Source organism: Leptonychotes weddellii, chromosome 16 (assembly GCF_054177405.1).
Source record: "Leptonychotes weddellii isolate Sample4059 chromosome 16, ASM5417740v2, whole genome shotgun sequence".
NCBI lineage: Eukaryota > Metazoa > Chordata > Mammalia > Carnivora > Phocidae > Leptonychotes > Leptonychotes weddellii.
The window spans coordinates 13,010,358-13,025,670 of NC_138384.1; the positions used below are offsets into that span (position 1 = coordinate 13,010,358).

The window sequence follows — 15,313 nt, forward strand, 5'->3', positions numbered from 1 at the left end:
TATTTTATTTATTTATTTATTTTTTATTTGAGACAGAGAGAATGAGAGAGAGAGAACACATGAGAGGGGATAGGGTCAGAGGACGAAGCAGACTCCCTGCCGAGCAGGGAGCCCGACGCGGGACTCGATCCCGGGACTCCAGGATCATGACCTGAGCCGAACGCAGTTGCTCAACCGACTGAGCCACCCAGGCACCCCTGGATATAAATTTTATTTTATTTTATTTTATTTATTTATTTTTTTATTTGAGACAGAGAGAATGAGAGACAGAGCGCATGAGAGGGAGGAGGGTCAGAGGGAGAAGCAGACTCCCTGCCGAGCAGGGAGCCCGATGCGGGACTCGATCCCAGGACTCCAGGATCCTGACCTGAGCCGAAGGCAGTCGCTCAACCGACTGAGCCACCCAGGCGCCCCAATCTCTGTTCTGAAGGGAGGCAACCAGTTTCCCCATCCTGAGCCCATCGCTCATGGCCTGCCCGGAGAGTTGACTTACATCTGCTGGCTCTTTCTGGGTGTCACTAGCCTGGCTGCAGCCTTTTTTTAATGCACTTGATAGCCTGGAGCTGGCCAAAGAGCAAAAGCCACCAGCTGGGTTACATGGGTGCTTTTATCAGTGCTTCACAACCTCTTCATCAGGCAGCCAGTCAAGGTCGGTGAAAAACGGGTTGTGCGGGCATGGGGGGTGGGGGCAGACCCACTCACGTTCCAGGTAGCGCGCTTGGGAAAATGAGACCCTTGGGTGTCAATTCAAAGTGCCTAATTGTTCGGACAATTTGACACCCCCCCAAAAAAGAAAACAGAAAGAGGCAGAATGAAATTTCAGGTATATGTGAAGTCACAGAAAAAACTAGTGAGAACTGACAGACTAGTAGAAGCAGAGCAGAAAAGGGTTGACAAGAAAGGACAAGTAGAAAAATCAACGGTAGACTACTTTGAAAAAAAAAAAAGCACCAGGAAATTTAATTTTTAAAAACTTTTTTTTAAAATGATTTATTTATGAGAGAGCGCACAAGCAGGGGGAGTGGGAGAGGGAGAAGCAGGCTCCCCAATGAGCAGGGATCCCGATGCGGGGCTCGATCCCAGGACCCCAAGATCATGACCTGAGCTCAAGGCAGATGCTCAACCTCCTGAGCCACCCAGGCACCCCAATTTTTAAAAACTTTAAGAAAAATGCCAAGCCCACAGAAATGTGTGGAGAATAGTCTAATGAACTCTACCCTTCTGTTAGCCGGCTTCAACAATTACTTCATTACCAAAACAAGCCAGTCTTGTTTCATCTATTTTGAAAAAAAAAAAAGTCTCACTTTATATCATTTTATCCCTAAATATTTTAGTATATGTATTTCTAAAAGATAAGCACTTTTTTTGAAAACACAAATATAAAAACCATTATCACACTAATGTCTTAATATTTACACAATATGAATGTACCTTATGCTGTGAAAAGGTTAAGATGGTAAGTTTTTTATTATGTGTATTTTATCACTTTTTTTAAAGTCAATGTTCCAATTTTCCTAGTTGTCTCGTAAATGTTTATTTTACGGTTACTTTGTTGAAATCAAGATTCAAATAAGGTTCATGTGTTGCCATTAGTTGGTCTGTCTCTTGAGTGCTTTTTATACTAAGTCTGCAGACGCCCCCTCCCTTCCCTTCACTCTCCATTCTTGGTATTTATCACAGGGCATTTGTTGAAGAAACCGAATTTTGTCCAGTAGAGTTTTGAAAATATTCTGGGTTTTGCTGACAGGATTGCTTCTGCTTTAAGAACCCTCAAGGATGGGCCGAGCTCCCACAAGCAAACCTGGGGAGCTCTTGAAACTTTTGACATCCAGGCCTCACTCCAGACCAATTAAACAGTAATCTCTGGAGATGGGTTCCAAGGCCCAACTCATTTAAAATTTCCCAGGTGATTCTGGTGTATAGTCCCATTGGAGACCCACCCATCCCGGGGAGAACAAGGAGTAGGTAGAGCTTAACGATAAACTGCTCGAGGATGGGCACCTGGCTGGCTTAGTGGAGCATGCGACTCGTACTCTCGGGGTTGTAAGTTCGACCCCACGTTGAACTTAAGTTTTTTTACTAAATTTTTTTAAATCTTGGGGCACTTGGTGGCTCAGTCGTTAAGCGTCTGCCTTCAGCTCAGTCATGATCCCAGGGTCCTGGGATTGAGCCCCTCATCGGGCTCCCTGCTCTGCGGGAAGCCTGCTTCTCCCTCTCCCACTCCCCCTGCTTGTATTCCTCTCTTTCTGTGTCTCTTTCTGTCAAAAATTAAATAAAAATCTTTAAAAAAAAAAAATTTTTTTTTAATCTTAAAAAAAAAATTTTTTTAATCTTAAAAAAAAAAAAAACTGCTGGCAGAGACAGACCAAAAAAATAACGAGATCTCTATCAGGATATTCAGTTGTACCAAACACACAAAGGGCTTCAGGAAATGAAAAATGTCATTTACCAAATTTTAAAATTCAGTAGTTGAGTTGAAGGAGATGTCCCTAATGAGACTAAAATTAATGATCAGGAAAATCAAATAAACCAAAATAATGCAAAACATGAAATACATACATCAAATAAACCAAAATAATGCAAAACATGAAAAAGAAGAGACTTAGGAGATCCAGGGTACTTGGCATACAGGTAATAGGACTGGTGATAATTAAACAATCCACTGTTGCAAAGAAATACTGAATTTATATTGAGAGGCCTCAAGTAGTTCCAGGCACAGTCAATTTTAAAAGACATGCTGAAACAGAGGATAGTTCTAGAATGGGGCCTACGAGTCTGCATTCGTGACAATTTCCCAGGGGATGCCGAAGCAGCTGGTCCGTGGATCACACTTGGAGTAGTATCATTCTGAGTAACAGCTTCTCTGAAAAGTCAGTATCATGAAAAAAAATTAAGGATGGAGGAGTGCAACGACTGAGTGGCTCAGTCGTTAAGCGTCTGCCTTCGGCTCAGGTCATGATCCCAGGATCCGGGGATCGAGCCCTGCATCGGGCTCCCGGCTCGGCAGGAAGCCTGCTTCTCCCTCTCCCACTCCCCCTGCTTGTGTTCCTGCTCTCGCTATCTCTCTCTCTGTCAAATAAATAAATAAAATCTTTAAAAAAAAAAAGATGGAGGAGTGTTGTAGATCCTTCAGTGAAAGAAGACATGTTTAGTATGGATAGGATATTATACAAGGAAATTATTGAAACTTTCCTTAACTGTGATAATGATAGGAGAACATCCTGGTTTTTAGGTGACACATGCTTGCCTACAGGCAGTCCTCCTCTGTGCCCTTTCAGTGTACATGAATTTTAGTCACATGGTTTAGTTAAATAACACCAGGGTCCCAGCAACACAGTTCAAGTATCATTTACCATGGTCTTCTACCTGCGAGCGATCACATGAAGTTCTAACTGCTTGCTGCTAACTCTGCAGTCCACAGATCGCCACCCCAGTAACAGCCGTGCATCATCATCAGTGGCCGATCGTGTCACTTCTTTCAAAGTGTGTGGACGATCGGCCCCCTGTTACCCCGATGAGGTACAGACAGCAAAATGTATAGCTGTGTTATCTCCTTGTCTCTCAGCCGTAAACTCCTGTGACATTTTACCCCTCCCCCCAAAAAAAAAATCAGAAGAGGCAATTGGCCAACAAAGATGTAAATGCAACAGGGGTGCCTGGCTGGCTTAGTCAGTGGAGCCTGCAACTCTTGATCTCAAGGTTGTGAGTTTGAGCCCCATGTGGCGTGTATAGATTACTTAAATAAATAAAAAAATATTTAAGATTTTTATTTAGTTATTTAACAGAGAGAGCACAAGTAGGCAGAGCGGCAGACAGAGGGAGAGGGAGAAGCAGGCTCTCCGCTGAGCAGGGAGCCCGATGCTGGGCTCAATCCCAGGACCCTGGGATCATGACCTGAGCCGAAGGCAGCTGCTTAACCAACTGAGCCATCCAGGCGCCCCTAAATAAATAAAATTTTAATAAATTAATTAAAATAAAGCGGCATCTTCATCTTCAGTTTTTGCATCCCTTTAGTAAATAAGCTTCACTTCTAAGAACCTATCCTTAGAAAATTCAGAGTACTTTATTAAAAAAAAAAAAAAGACAACAATGTAAATATCCAAAAATAGGACACTGCTTAATTTATGAGACAGCCATATCCATATAATGGAATGCCAAGCAACCATTAAAAATCTTAAAAATACTGTAGTGATGTGGAAAGCTAGTCTGGATATATTAAGACAAAGTGATTGAAGGATATATTCCAAATTTTAAAGTTTTCTTAAAATCTCTAATTCTTTTTTTCCAAATTTTTATAATAAACGTGTATCACTTCAGTTTAAAAAAAAAAAGTTGCAGGGGAGTGTTGGGGAAAAAATATAAAAAGAGGAAGAGAAGAGATGGAAGTTACTGGTATCGCTACGGTGTTGAATTTGGTTCCACCCCGGCCAACCAGATTTGTGGCTTTTTCCCCCAAGTCTAGTCCAGGGACTGTCCACCAGAGGGCGACCTTAGGTCTCCAGAGCAGACACCCAGAATTGCTATCTCCGAAAAGGGGTGTGCGGCAGCAGGCTGGAAATAGCACCCTTGTCCTTTATTCTCGTGAGGACTGGAGCACTTTCTTCCCCTCTGTGGAAATTAAAGGACTGGGGGAAACTTGTTGCACATGTAACCAATACTTAAGGTCTTACTCAGTTCTAAGATTTTAGGAAAAACGGAGACTTAATCCTTGAGACTTTTAAAAAGTGTAGCTTCTCCAGTCCAGCTCTTCGGAGGCCATCCAAGACAGGTTATTCTTAAGTGACGTCGGCAGATCATCACAAATCATTCAATAGTTTAAGCTTTCCTAGACAAGCAGCTTGAGGACCACAGGCCAAAATACAAATATTAACATTATATTAACCAGGTCCCTACGATTATGCAAAAACAATCATGGAACTCCCTAATTCTCAGTTTTCCATGATAGTAGAGGGGCAAATAATGGAAGCGTGTTAATCATACCTTCAGCTTTACGTAAGGGCATCACCTTGGGTCCTGTGGTACCTGCTGCTTAGTTTCCCCTGTGATCTTCCCATCTAGGCGATCTTCCTCACGCTGTTCGGCTCCCTGATGCTGAACCGGATGCCGTGGCTTACCAAAGAGAAGGAACAACAAACAAGGAGGATCTTGGCACTCTTGGGTAATTCAAGTAGTTCTAAGTACCCACATCTGATTTTGCAAAGAGCAGATGCCGGAGCAGCGGACCCCTAGCTACATCACCACCTCGCATTTCTCCACGCAGGGACCTTGTCTGGTTAGCTGGCTGCCCCTTCTCAGCTGCCCAAGGCGATCCAGGGCATCACCAGCACTCGTGAGTTCTTCCCAAGACCCCCTCGTGCTGCCTCAGTGCCTCACCTCTCGTCCGTGTCCTAGATCTCCTCCCGAGTCTTTCTCGCTCCCGGGCCCCAGAGGCTGTTTCCGACCACTCACCGTCTGTATCTGGATAGATGGGGTCAAACCAAACATGCCCCAATCGGGGTGGCCTGCCCCGCAAACCCACTTCTTCACTGTATTCTCTCATTTTTTAAAAAAGATTTATTTATTTATTTGAGAGAGAGAGCGGGAGGGGCAGATGGAGAGAGAGAGCGAATCCAAAGCAGACTCTGCACTAAGCGCGGAGCCCGGCATGGGGCTCGATCTCACGACCCTGAGATCACGACCTGAGCCGAAACCAAGAGTTAGGCGCTTAACCCACTGCGCCACCCAGGCGCCCCTATGTTTTCTCATTTCAATAAAGAACATCCCTCCTCTCTTAAAATGCCAGAGTAATCCTAAATTCTTAGTCTTCACAGTCACCATGCCTGAGGGACACTACCCTCTAAATAACTGACTGGAGCTGCACCTATCACGTAGATGAACCACACAAACACAGTGGTAATCAAAAAAATTAATACTTTAATCATGGGAAACAGCATATGTATATATAAATACATATGTGTGTGTGTATTTTTTAATGAAGAAGTGCATGGGAATGATAAATTCAGGATTAGATTAGCTCTCTGAAGAAAGGGATACCATCACAGATGAACAGACTCTAAGTGGAAATCAATTTATTTATTTATTTTACAGAAAGAGCACGAGCCATGGGGAGAGGCAGAGGGAGAGGGAGAGAGAGAATCTTAGGCAGGCTCCACACCCAGTGGTGAGCCCGATGCAGGGTTCCATCTCACAACCCTGAGAATATGACCTGAGCTGAAATCAAGAGTCAGATGCTTAACCAACTGAGCCACCCAGGCTCCCCTAATTTTTACTTATTTTAAATAATCTCTACACCCAACATGGGGTTCAAACTCATGGCCCCAAGATCAAGAGTCACATGCTCTTCTGACTGAGCCAGCGGGGAGCCCAATGCAATCACTTCTTTCTTTCTTTTTTTTTTTTAAGATTTTATTTATTTATTTGACAGAGAGAGACAAGGTGAGAGAGGGAACACAAGCAGGGGGAGTGGGAGAGGGAGAAGCAGGCTTCCCCCAGAGCAGGGAGCCCGCTGTGGGGCTCGATCCCAGGACCCTGGGATCATGACCTGAGCCGAAGGCAGACACTTAACGACTGAGCCACCCATTTCTTAAACTGAGTGGTAGACACATTACTATGGGGTAGGCAACCCATTCCTTACAAGATCTTTAAAAATTAATCTAATTTCAAACAGTTTTCCATGCTCTTGAATAGCTGTTCCCTCTGCCTAAAAGGCTTTTTTTTTTTTTTAAAGCAAGGACTTTTTTTTTTCTTGTCTGTGTCCATCTGAAGAATTGTATCTGAGTCATCCTTCAAAACAAATGTCAGGTTTCACTCTGTGACACCTTCTCTGACTTCCTCAGATTTATTTTCTCTTTGGTGATTCCCCAAGCACTAGGGACATACATGCTGGCGAGTTTTATGTCCTATTCTAATTCTTTCTCTCTCTCCGTCTTGGTTTGCGTGTCTCTGGCTACGTCTCACAGTGTGGTCTGTAGATGAGCAGCACTGATATCTGGAATTTTCAGAAATGAGCAGTCTTAGGCCTCACCCCACAATCTGCATTTGAACAAAATTCCCAGGTGATTCCTTTGCACATTGAAATTTGAGAAACACCGCTGTAGAACAGTACTCCCAACGTGTGGGTCACTGACTAGAATTGTTCGTTTCTAGTCCAAGATAAATGCAGAAATTGAGAGCAAATATTTAGAAAGTTTTATAGCAATTGGACCAATTTTAGACAGATTGTATCTAATTTTCAAGATGGGATTTGGATTTTACATGCTCTTGTTTTACTTCGTTTTTCTAGCAATCAATTTTTATTATATTTTATAGCAGTATCAGTCCCCAGGGTGCCTGGGTGGTGCCGTCATTTGAGTGTCCCACTCTTGGTTTTGGCTCAGGTCATGTGTGATCTCAGGATCTTGGGATCCAGCGCCCCTTCAGTGGGCTCCACGCTCAGGGCAGAGCCTGGTTAAGATTCTTTCTCTGTCTCTCCCTCTGCCCGTCCCCCCACGCTGTGTGCACACACACACACACACACACACACACTCTCTCTCTCTCTTTCTCAAATAAGTAAATCTTAAAAAAAAAAAAAAAAGTATAAGTCCCCAGTGGATTGGAATTTTTAAGTCCTTTTTGAGAAGTCCCACATAGGTGGGTTATTCTTTTTTTTTTTTTTTTTTTTTGCATTTAATAGGAGGTGTTCACAGTAGAGTTTCAGCAGCTGTTAATGAATAACTGCTTAATGAAATATAACTATTTTTTGGCCTACATTTGAATTTTTGACAGCAAAATGTCCACCAGTACCTGGTTCAAGAGATAAGAACAACCCCGTGTATGTAGCTCCAACTATCAACAGTCCAATTAAGCGCCCAGAAAGAACCTTGAAAGAGAAGAAGCTTTTCAAGCTGACAGGAGATATTTTGGGTATGGAGAGCAAACAGCAATGTGTCCATCCTGCAGCACATTTCCCAGCAGAGGGGGAGTGAAAAGAAAGTGAAAATATAGGACAATGAAAAGCTATCTTAAAATACTCACCTTGAAAAAAATACGGACTCCAAGGCAGTGTGGTAAATGGGAAGACACCTGAACTCAGGAGTCATGAGATGTCCGCGTGTGCTTGAATCAGTCCCTTCCTCTGCGCACAGAGCATAATAACAGAGCGTGCTCTGTACACTTCTCAGGCTGGAGGAAAAATTAATATGTTTTCTAAATGGCAACCCTCTCAGTGCAGGAGAACTGGGTCAGCACATACAGTGTTTGGGTTATCGGATTTCCTGGGCCAAAGAAGACCAATTCTGTGTTTATTGGCCTTCCCTTTCTTGTGGACATAGTCCATAGAGAGAGAGAGAAAGGTTGGGGGCGGGGTGCATTTATAAGAACTAAAATACAGCAATTTTCATGTGGGATTTTGTGTACCTTATTTCAAGTAAAATTTCTGATTAGCGGCAGAATAATTCTGGGAAGGAATATAACAATGTTTGTGGGTACCACTGCATGCCAAATACATTGGCTCGTCTGTTTACAGCTGTTTGGTTGAACCATATGGAATTGCCTTCACCTTTTAAATATGCCATGAAGGAGAGGGTGTAGAGAATTCATAAGCTAACCACTCAACTAATTTTTTTTCATCTTCTATCCTCGTACAAATCCTCTTCCTTATCTTGTTGATGACGACAGTCTACTCAGCACAGAACTCGAATAGGTTTTACCTCCATCAGGCTATCCAGAAGAGTTTCTCCCACTGTTTCTCAGAGATCAGACTTCTGAAGCATTTCTACCCATGGGCCAATCGCACCTTCCTAACCTTTATGGGGTTACAGAGATACGGACACAGTTCTGGGCCCCAGCTTCTTGGATGCTTCTTGGTCAGTATTTTCTACCAGTTACCAACACTTTGTTGTAACTTTAGATCGTAAGTAAGCTGTATTCTGAAAGTTGTTGCATTCATTTATCTCAGGATTGGTGGCTTCCTTTTGGGATTTAGAACATCTCCTAGGTTCCTGGGGAAAGAAACCTAAAAGACATGCTCATCTCAGTAAAGGTGTTTTTGGTGCATTTAGGAGAGCTTTTACAGATGGCAACTCCTATGCATTGCGTGTTGGTTCTTTTTTTTTTTTTTTAAGATATTTATTAACTTATTTAGAGAGTGTGTGTACCAGTGGGGGGAAGGGCAGAGGGAGAAGGAGAGTAAATCTCCAGCAGACTCCATGTTGAGCACGGAGCCCAAACAAGGGCTCAGCTGAGGGGCTTGATCTCCCAACCTGAGATCATGACATGAACTGAAATCAAGAGTCAGGCTGAGCCACCCAGGTGCCCTGCGTGTTGATTCTTTCTAGTTCAGTGTTGGATGGTGACGGTTCTAGGTTCAGCACACATTCTCTTTGCAGTCTGTAACTCTGTGCTGAATAAAGTACTGACTGAAGAAAAAGTGAATCGAGCCATGGGTACCCAGTGCCATCACCATGGGCTTCGTCCTCCTCTCCGTCTCCTTGGGTCTGCAGTACAGTGTCGAAAAGCACAGACTCGGAAGCCAGACTGACCTGGTTCAGATCCTGGTGCTCTACCTATTAGCAGTGTGTTCTTGGGTAAATTACAACCTGTTGTGCCTCTGTTTCCCCATCTATATGATGAGGATAATCTTGGGACCTGCCCTATAAGATTGATGTGAAGATTAAAAACTCAGTGGATCTTAAAACAATGTCTGACCCATAGTATACACTGGGTAAGTGTTCACTATTATTATTAACGGGGGCAGTTGGGGCTCTGGCTAATCTGCTAGAAACACAAAGCATCCGTGAGTTACCGGACATGCTAAGGAAGAACAACAGCAATCTATAGATACAGATAAAGAAATAGAATTAAGTAGACCTGAGGTGAAAAGCAGTAAAAATTGACCCTAACATGGTTTATCTCTTCAACTATTACCAAATCTTTGTTTTCAAAATTTTATGTTTTTCTTTTTTTTTTCTATAGATTTTATTTATTTATTTGAGAGAGAGCATGAGCAGGGGGAGGGGCAGAGGGAAAGGGAGAAGCAGACTCCCCAGTGAGCAGGGAGCCCGATGCGGGACTCGATCGCAGGACCCTGGGATCATGACCTGAGCTGAAGGCAGACGCTTAACCGACTGAGCCACCCAGGTGCCCCTATTTTTTTTTTCAAGATTTATTTATTTATTTTAGAGAGAGAGAGCATGCAGATATATCTGCAAGATGAATATCTTGAATGTGCTAAAGTGTGTATACATTCTTAATTTTAAAAGGTATTTCCAGTCTTCGCCTTATTATACCATTTAACACTCCCATGAGCAATGTCTGAGTCTACCCACATCCCCCAAAGCCCAGTGAAAACCGGTGTTTTCAAACAATACCCAGAGCTATGGAATAGATGTAAAGGCTTTGCAAGTGCCTTCATGAGAAAATGCAAGTCAAAACTAGAGGAAGGCACCATTTTCCACCTCTCATTTGGGCAAACCTTGCCTCTGCTTTTGCCTTCTTCATTCCATCCTCCCTGTACTATTGTTTTCAAACATAAATCTGTATTCTTCCCCTGTTCAAAACCTCCCGATAGATTCCCATCATACTTAAAATTGCAGACCCTTGGGGCGCCTGGATGGCTCACTCTTTAAGCATCTGCCTTCGGCTCAGGTCATGATCCCAGAGAATGGTGTGAGGTGATACCTCATTGTGGTTTTGATTTGCTTTTCCCTAATGGTTAGTGATTTTTACATATACTGTTGGCCATTTTTCTTCTTTAAAAAAATGTATATTCAGGTCCTTTGCCCATTTTTAAATCGGTTATTTGGGTTCATTTGTGTGGTATTCAGTTTTGTGAGTTCCTTATGTATTTTGGATATTGACCCCTTATTAGATGCATGATTTGCAAATATTTTCTCCCATTTAATAGTTTGCCTTTTTGATTTGTTGGTTTCCTTCACTGTGCAGAAAGTTTTTAGTTGTTGTAGTCTCATTTGGTTAGTTTTTGCTTTTGATGTCCTCTCCAAAGGACTGCCAAGACCAATGTCAAGGAGCTTTGCTCCTGTTTTCTTCTAGGAGTTTTAAAGTTTCAGGTCTTATAGTTAAGTTGGTAATCCATCTGGAATTGATGGTCGTATGTCACATAAGGAAAGGGTCCAGTTTCATTCTTTTGCATACAGGTATCCAGTTTTTCCAGCACCATTTGTTGAAGAGACTGTCTTTCCCTATTGTATCTACTTGGCACCCTTGTCATAGATTAGTTGGCCGTATATGCACGAGTTAATTCTGGGCTCTCTATTTAGTTCCACCATTCTGTGTGTCTGTTTTTATGCCAATACCATACAGTTTTGATTACTGTAGCTTTCATAGTATAGTTTGACATTAGGAAGTGTGATGCCTCCATCTTTTTCTTTCTCAAGATTACTTCGTCCATTTGGCGTATTGGGTGGGGTTCATACAAATTTTAGGATTGTTCTTCTATTTCTGTGGGGGAAAAAAAATGCCATTGAATTTTGATGGGGATTGCCCTGAATTTGTAGATGACTTTGGATGGTATGGACATTTTAACAATATTCTTTCAACCCATAAACATGGGATATTTCCAGTTATTCATGTCTTCATTTCTTTCATCAGTGTCTTACAGTTTTCATTCTACAGATCTTTCACTTTCTCAGTTAAATCTACTCCTAAGTATTTTATTCTTTTTGATGCTCTTGTAAACGAGATTATTTTCTTTATTTTTCATTGGTAGTTCATTGTCATTGTAACAAAATGCAGCTGATTTTTGTGTACTGATTTTATATCCTGCAACTTTACTAAACTCATTTATTGGTTCTCACGGGTTTGTCTTTTTTGTTTGTTTGTTTTGGTGGTCTATAGGGTTTTCTGTATATAAGATCATGTTATCTGTAAACAAACAATTTAGTTTCTCCTTTCTGATTTGGATTCCTTTTACTTCTTTTTCTTATCTAATTTCTTTGGCTATGATTTCCAATAGTATGTTGAATAGAAGTGGCCAGAGTAGGTATCCTTGTCTTATTCCTGATCTTAGAGGAAAAGATTTTAAGCTTCTCACAATTATGATGTTAGCTTGACATACATGGTCTTTATTATGTTAAGGAGCATTCCTTCTGTGCCTAATTTGTTGACAGTTTTTATCATGGAAGGATGTTGAATTTTGTCAGATATTCTTTGTGTATCTTTTGAGATCATCATATAATTTAATCCTTCATTCTGCTAATGTGGTGTATCATGTTTATTGAATTGTGTATGTTGAATCATCCTTGCAACTCAGGGATAAATCCCACTTGGTTACAGCGTATGATCTTTTTAAACATACTTTTGAACTTCATGTGTTAGCATTTTGTTGAGGATTTTTGCATTTGTGCTCATCAGGGATATTGGCCTGTGATTTTCTTTTCTTGTATGTTTTGGTATGAGGATAATGTTGGCCTCATAAAATGAATTTTGAACAGTTTCCTCCTTTTTAATTTTTTGGAAGAGTTTGAGGATGGATATTAATTCTTCTTTAAACGTTTGGTAGAATTCACCCATGAAGCTATCTGGTCCTGGTCTTATCTTTGTTGGGAAGTTTTTTATTACAGTCTCCATACTTGTTATTAGTCTGTTCAGATTTTCTATTTTGTCATTATTTAGACTTAATAAGTTGTGTGTTTCTAGGAATTTATCCATTTCTTCTAAGTTGTCTAGTTTGTTGGTGTACAATTGTTCATGGTAGTCTCTTATAATCCTTTGTTTTTGTGTTGCCAGTGTTAATGTCTACCCTTTAATTAGTAATTTTATTTGAGTCCTCTTTTTCTTGGTTTAGTCTAAAGGTGTATCGGTTTTGTTTATCTTTCAAAACATTTTTATTTTTGTATTTTCTATTTAGTCTTTATTTCATTTATTTCTGCTCTAATATTTATTATTTCCTTCCCTCTGCTAACTTTGGGCTTAGTTTGTTCTTCTTTTACTAGTTCCTTGAAGACCAAAGTTAGCTTGTTTATTTGAGATCTTTTTTCATAAAATAGGTGTTTATTGCTATAAAATTCCCTCTTTAAACTGCTTTAGCTGCATCCCATAAGTTTGGTATGACGTTTTACTTCCATTTTTGTTTGTCTCAAGGTACTTTTTAATTTCTTAATTAAACCCATTGATTGTTCAGAAGTGTGTTGTTGAATTTCCATGTGTTTGTGAATTTTCCAATTTGTGTCCCGTTACTGATTTCTAATTTAACACCATTGTGGTCAGAAAAGATACCTGATATATATGCTTTCAGTCTCCTTAAATTTTAGACTTGCTTTGTGGCCCAACATAGGACCTATCCTGGAGAATGTTCCATGTGCGCTTGAGAAGAATGTGTATTCTGGTTGAATGGAGTGTTTTGTATATATCTTTTAGGTCCATCTGGCCCATAGTGTTAACAAGTCTGCCATTTCCTTATTGATTTTGTCTAGACAATCTATCCATTGTTGAAAGTAGGGTATTGAAGTCCCCTACTATTACTGTATTGCTATTTATTTCTTCGATCAGGTAACATTTACTTTACATATTTAGATGTTCCAGTGTTGAGTGCATATATATTTACAATTGTTTTGTCCTCTTTATGAAGTGAGCCCTGTATCACTTTACCACAAATGACCTTTCTTGTCTGTTGTGACTGAGTTTAGCTGAAATTCTATTTTATCTGTTAAAAGTTAGAGCTACTTCTGCTCTTTCTTGGTTGCCATTTGCATGGAATATTTTTTTTCCATGCCTTCAGTTTCAGCCTCTGTGTGTACTTAAAATTAAAGTGGGTCTCTTATAGGCAGTATATTATTGGATCTTGTATTTTTACCATTCAGTCATTCTGTCTTTTTATTGAAGAATTTAATCTGTTGACATTTAATTATTGATAAGAACTTACTATTGGCACTTTATTTTCTGATTGTTTTGCAGTTCCTTTGTTCCTCTTTTATTCTCTTGCTACCTTTTTTTGTGATTTACTTTTTGTAGTGGTATGCTTTAATTCCCTTCCCTTCATCTTTTTTGCATTTATTAAAGATTTTGCTTTAGTGTTCTCATAAGGCTTATGTAAAATATCTTACAACAGTCTGTTTTAAGCTGAAAACAGCTTACTGTTAATCACATACAAAAACTCTGCACTTTGACGTGCCTGATTGGCTCAGTCAGTAGTATGCAACTCTTGATCTCAGGCTTGTGAGTTCAAGCACATTGGGCATAGAGATTACTTAAAAAAAAATAAAAATAAACAAGATTGTGCTGCCTGTACATTAAAAAACAAAACTCTACACTTCTCCTTTCCCTGCGCTTTATGTAATTGATGTCAAACTGCGTTTCTTTTTATGCTGTCATCCATTAACATATTATTGTAGTGGTAATTTTTAACACTCTTGTCTTTAACTTTTATACTAAAGATAAAAGTGACTTACACACCATTACAGTATTACCAAATTCGGAATTAGACTATCTATTTATCTTTACCAGTGACTTTTATATTTTCATGTTGTTACATAGCATCCTTTCCTTTCAGCTAAAAGAATTCCCTCTAGCATCTCTTGTAAGACAGATCTGGTGGTGATGAACTCCCTAATCTTTTGTTTGTCTGGGAATGTTTTTTATCTCTCCTTCACTTCTGAAGGACAGTTTTGTTGGTTATAGTAGTTTGGGTTGGGTTTTTTTTTTTTTTTTCTTTCAGCACTCTGAATATATCATTCTACTCCCTCTGGCCTGCAAGATTTCTGCTGAGAAATCTGATAGCCTGGGAGGTTTTCTGTGTGTGTGTAAAGTTGTTTTGTTTTGTTTTTTTCTTGTTTTTCTCAGAATCCTCTGACTTTGACTTTTAACAATTTGATAAACAGTAATGTATCTCAGAGTACTCTTCTTTGGGTTGATCTGACTTGGGATCCTTTGAGCTTCATGTACCTAGATGTTTATATCTTTACAAAATTTGGGAAGTTTTCAACTGTTGTTTATTTAAATAAGCTTTCTGCCTCTTTCTCTCTCCTCCTCCTGTGGGACTCCCATGATAGGTATATTTGTTTTTTTGACAGTGTTCAGAATCGACATAGGCTTTCTTCACTCTTTGTCATTGTTCCTTGAACTGGCTAATTTCAAATGACCCATCCTCAACTTCACTGGTTCTTTCTTCTGCATGATCAAGTCTACTGTTGAAGCTTTGTATTGAATTTTTCAGTTCTATCATTGAATTATTCAGCTCCAGATTTTCTGTTTAGTTGTTTTTTATGGTTTTTATTTATTAAAATTACCATTTTGTTCCTGCATTGTCTCCCTGATTTCATTTATTTGTGTTCTCATGCATTTCACTGCATTTCTTTTTTTTTATCTTTTTTTTTTTTTT

The 15,313-nt window shown here is 40.1% G+C and overlaps 2 protein-coding genes across 3 annotated transcripts in view; both read left to right on the plus strand.

Moving 5' to 3' along the window:
- IST1 (IST1 factor associated with ESCRT-III) overlaps window positions 1–15,313 on the plus strand; it is a 45,021-nt gene that overhangs the window by 10,735 nt on the left and 18,973 nt on the right. The gene's annotated exons all lie outside the window — the stretch shown is intronic.
- LOC115939069 (polycystin-1-like protein 3) lies at window positions 310–9,958 on the plus strand. Of its 2 annotated transcripts, XM_081806396.1 has the most exons (5): window positions 318–649; window positions 5,059–5,158; window positions 7,765–7,902; window positions 8,656–8,843; window positions 9,366–9,958. In XM_081806396.1, the coding sequence occupies exons 2-5, from the start codon at window positions 5,089–5,091 to the stop codon at window positions 9,381–9,383; spliced, it is 414 nt and encodes a 137-aa protein (XP_081662522.1). In that variant the 5' UTR covers window positions 318–649; window positions 5,059–5,088; the 3' UTR covers window positions 9,384–9,958. The 2 variants fall into 2 exon arrangements, 1 of the variants encoding a protein (XP_081662522.1); XR_014140812.1 differs by lacking the exons at window positions 7,765–7,902; window positions 9,366–9,958 and having other exon boundaries at window positions 310–649; window positions 8,656–9,218.

What these genes read in the sequence shown, in the direction of transcription:
- LOC115939069 (XM_081806396.1), top strand. Translation starts at nt 5,089, where the DNA reads ATGCTGAACCGGATGCCGTGGCTTACCAAAGAGAAGGAACAACAAACA. An exon ending in GAGGATCTTGGCACTCTTGG is followed by an intron (nt 5,159 to 7,764) that starts GTAATTCAAGTA and finishes AATTTTTGACAG; the next exon opens with CAAAATGTCCACCAGTACCT. An exon ending in GCTGACAGGAGATATTTTGG is followed by an intron (nt 7,903 to 8,655) that starts GTATGGAGAGCA and finishes TGATGACGACAG; the next exon opens with TCTACTCAGCACAGAACTCG.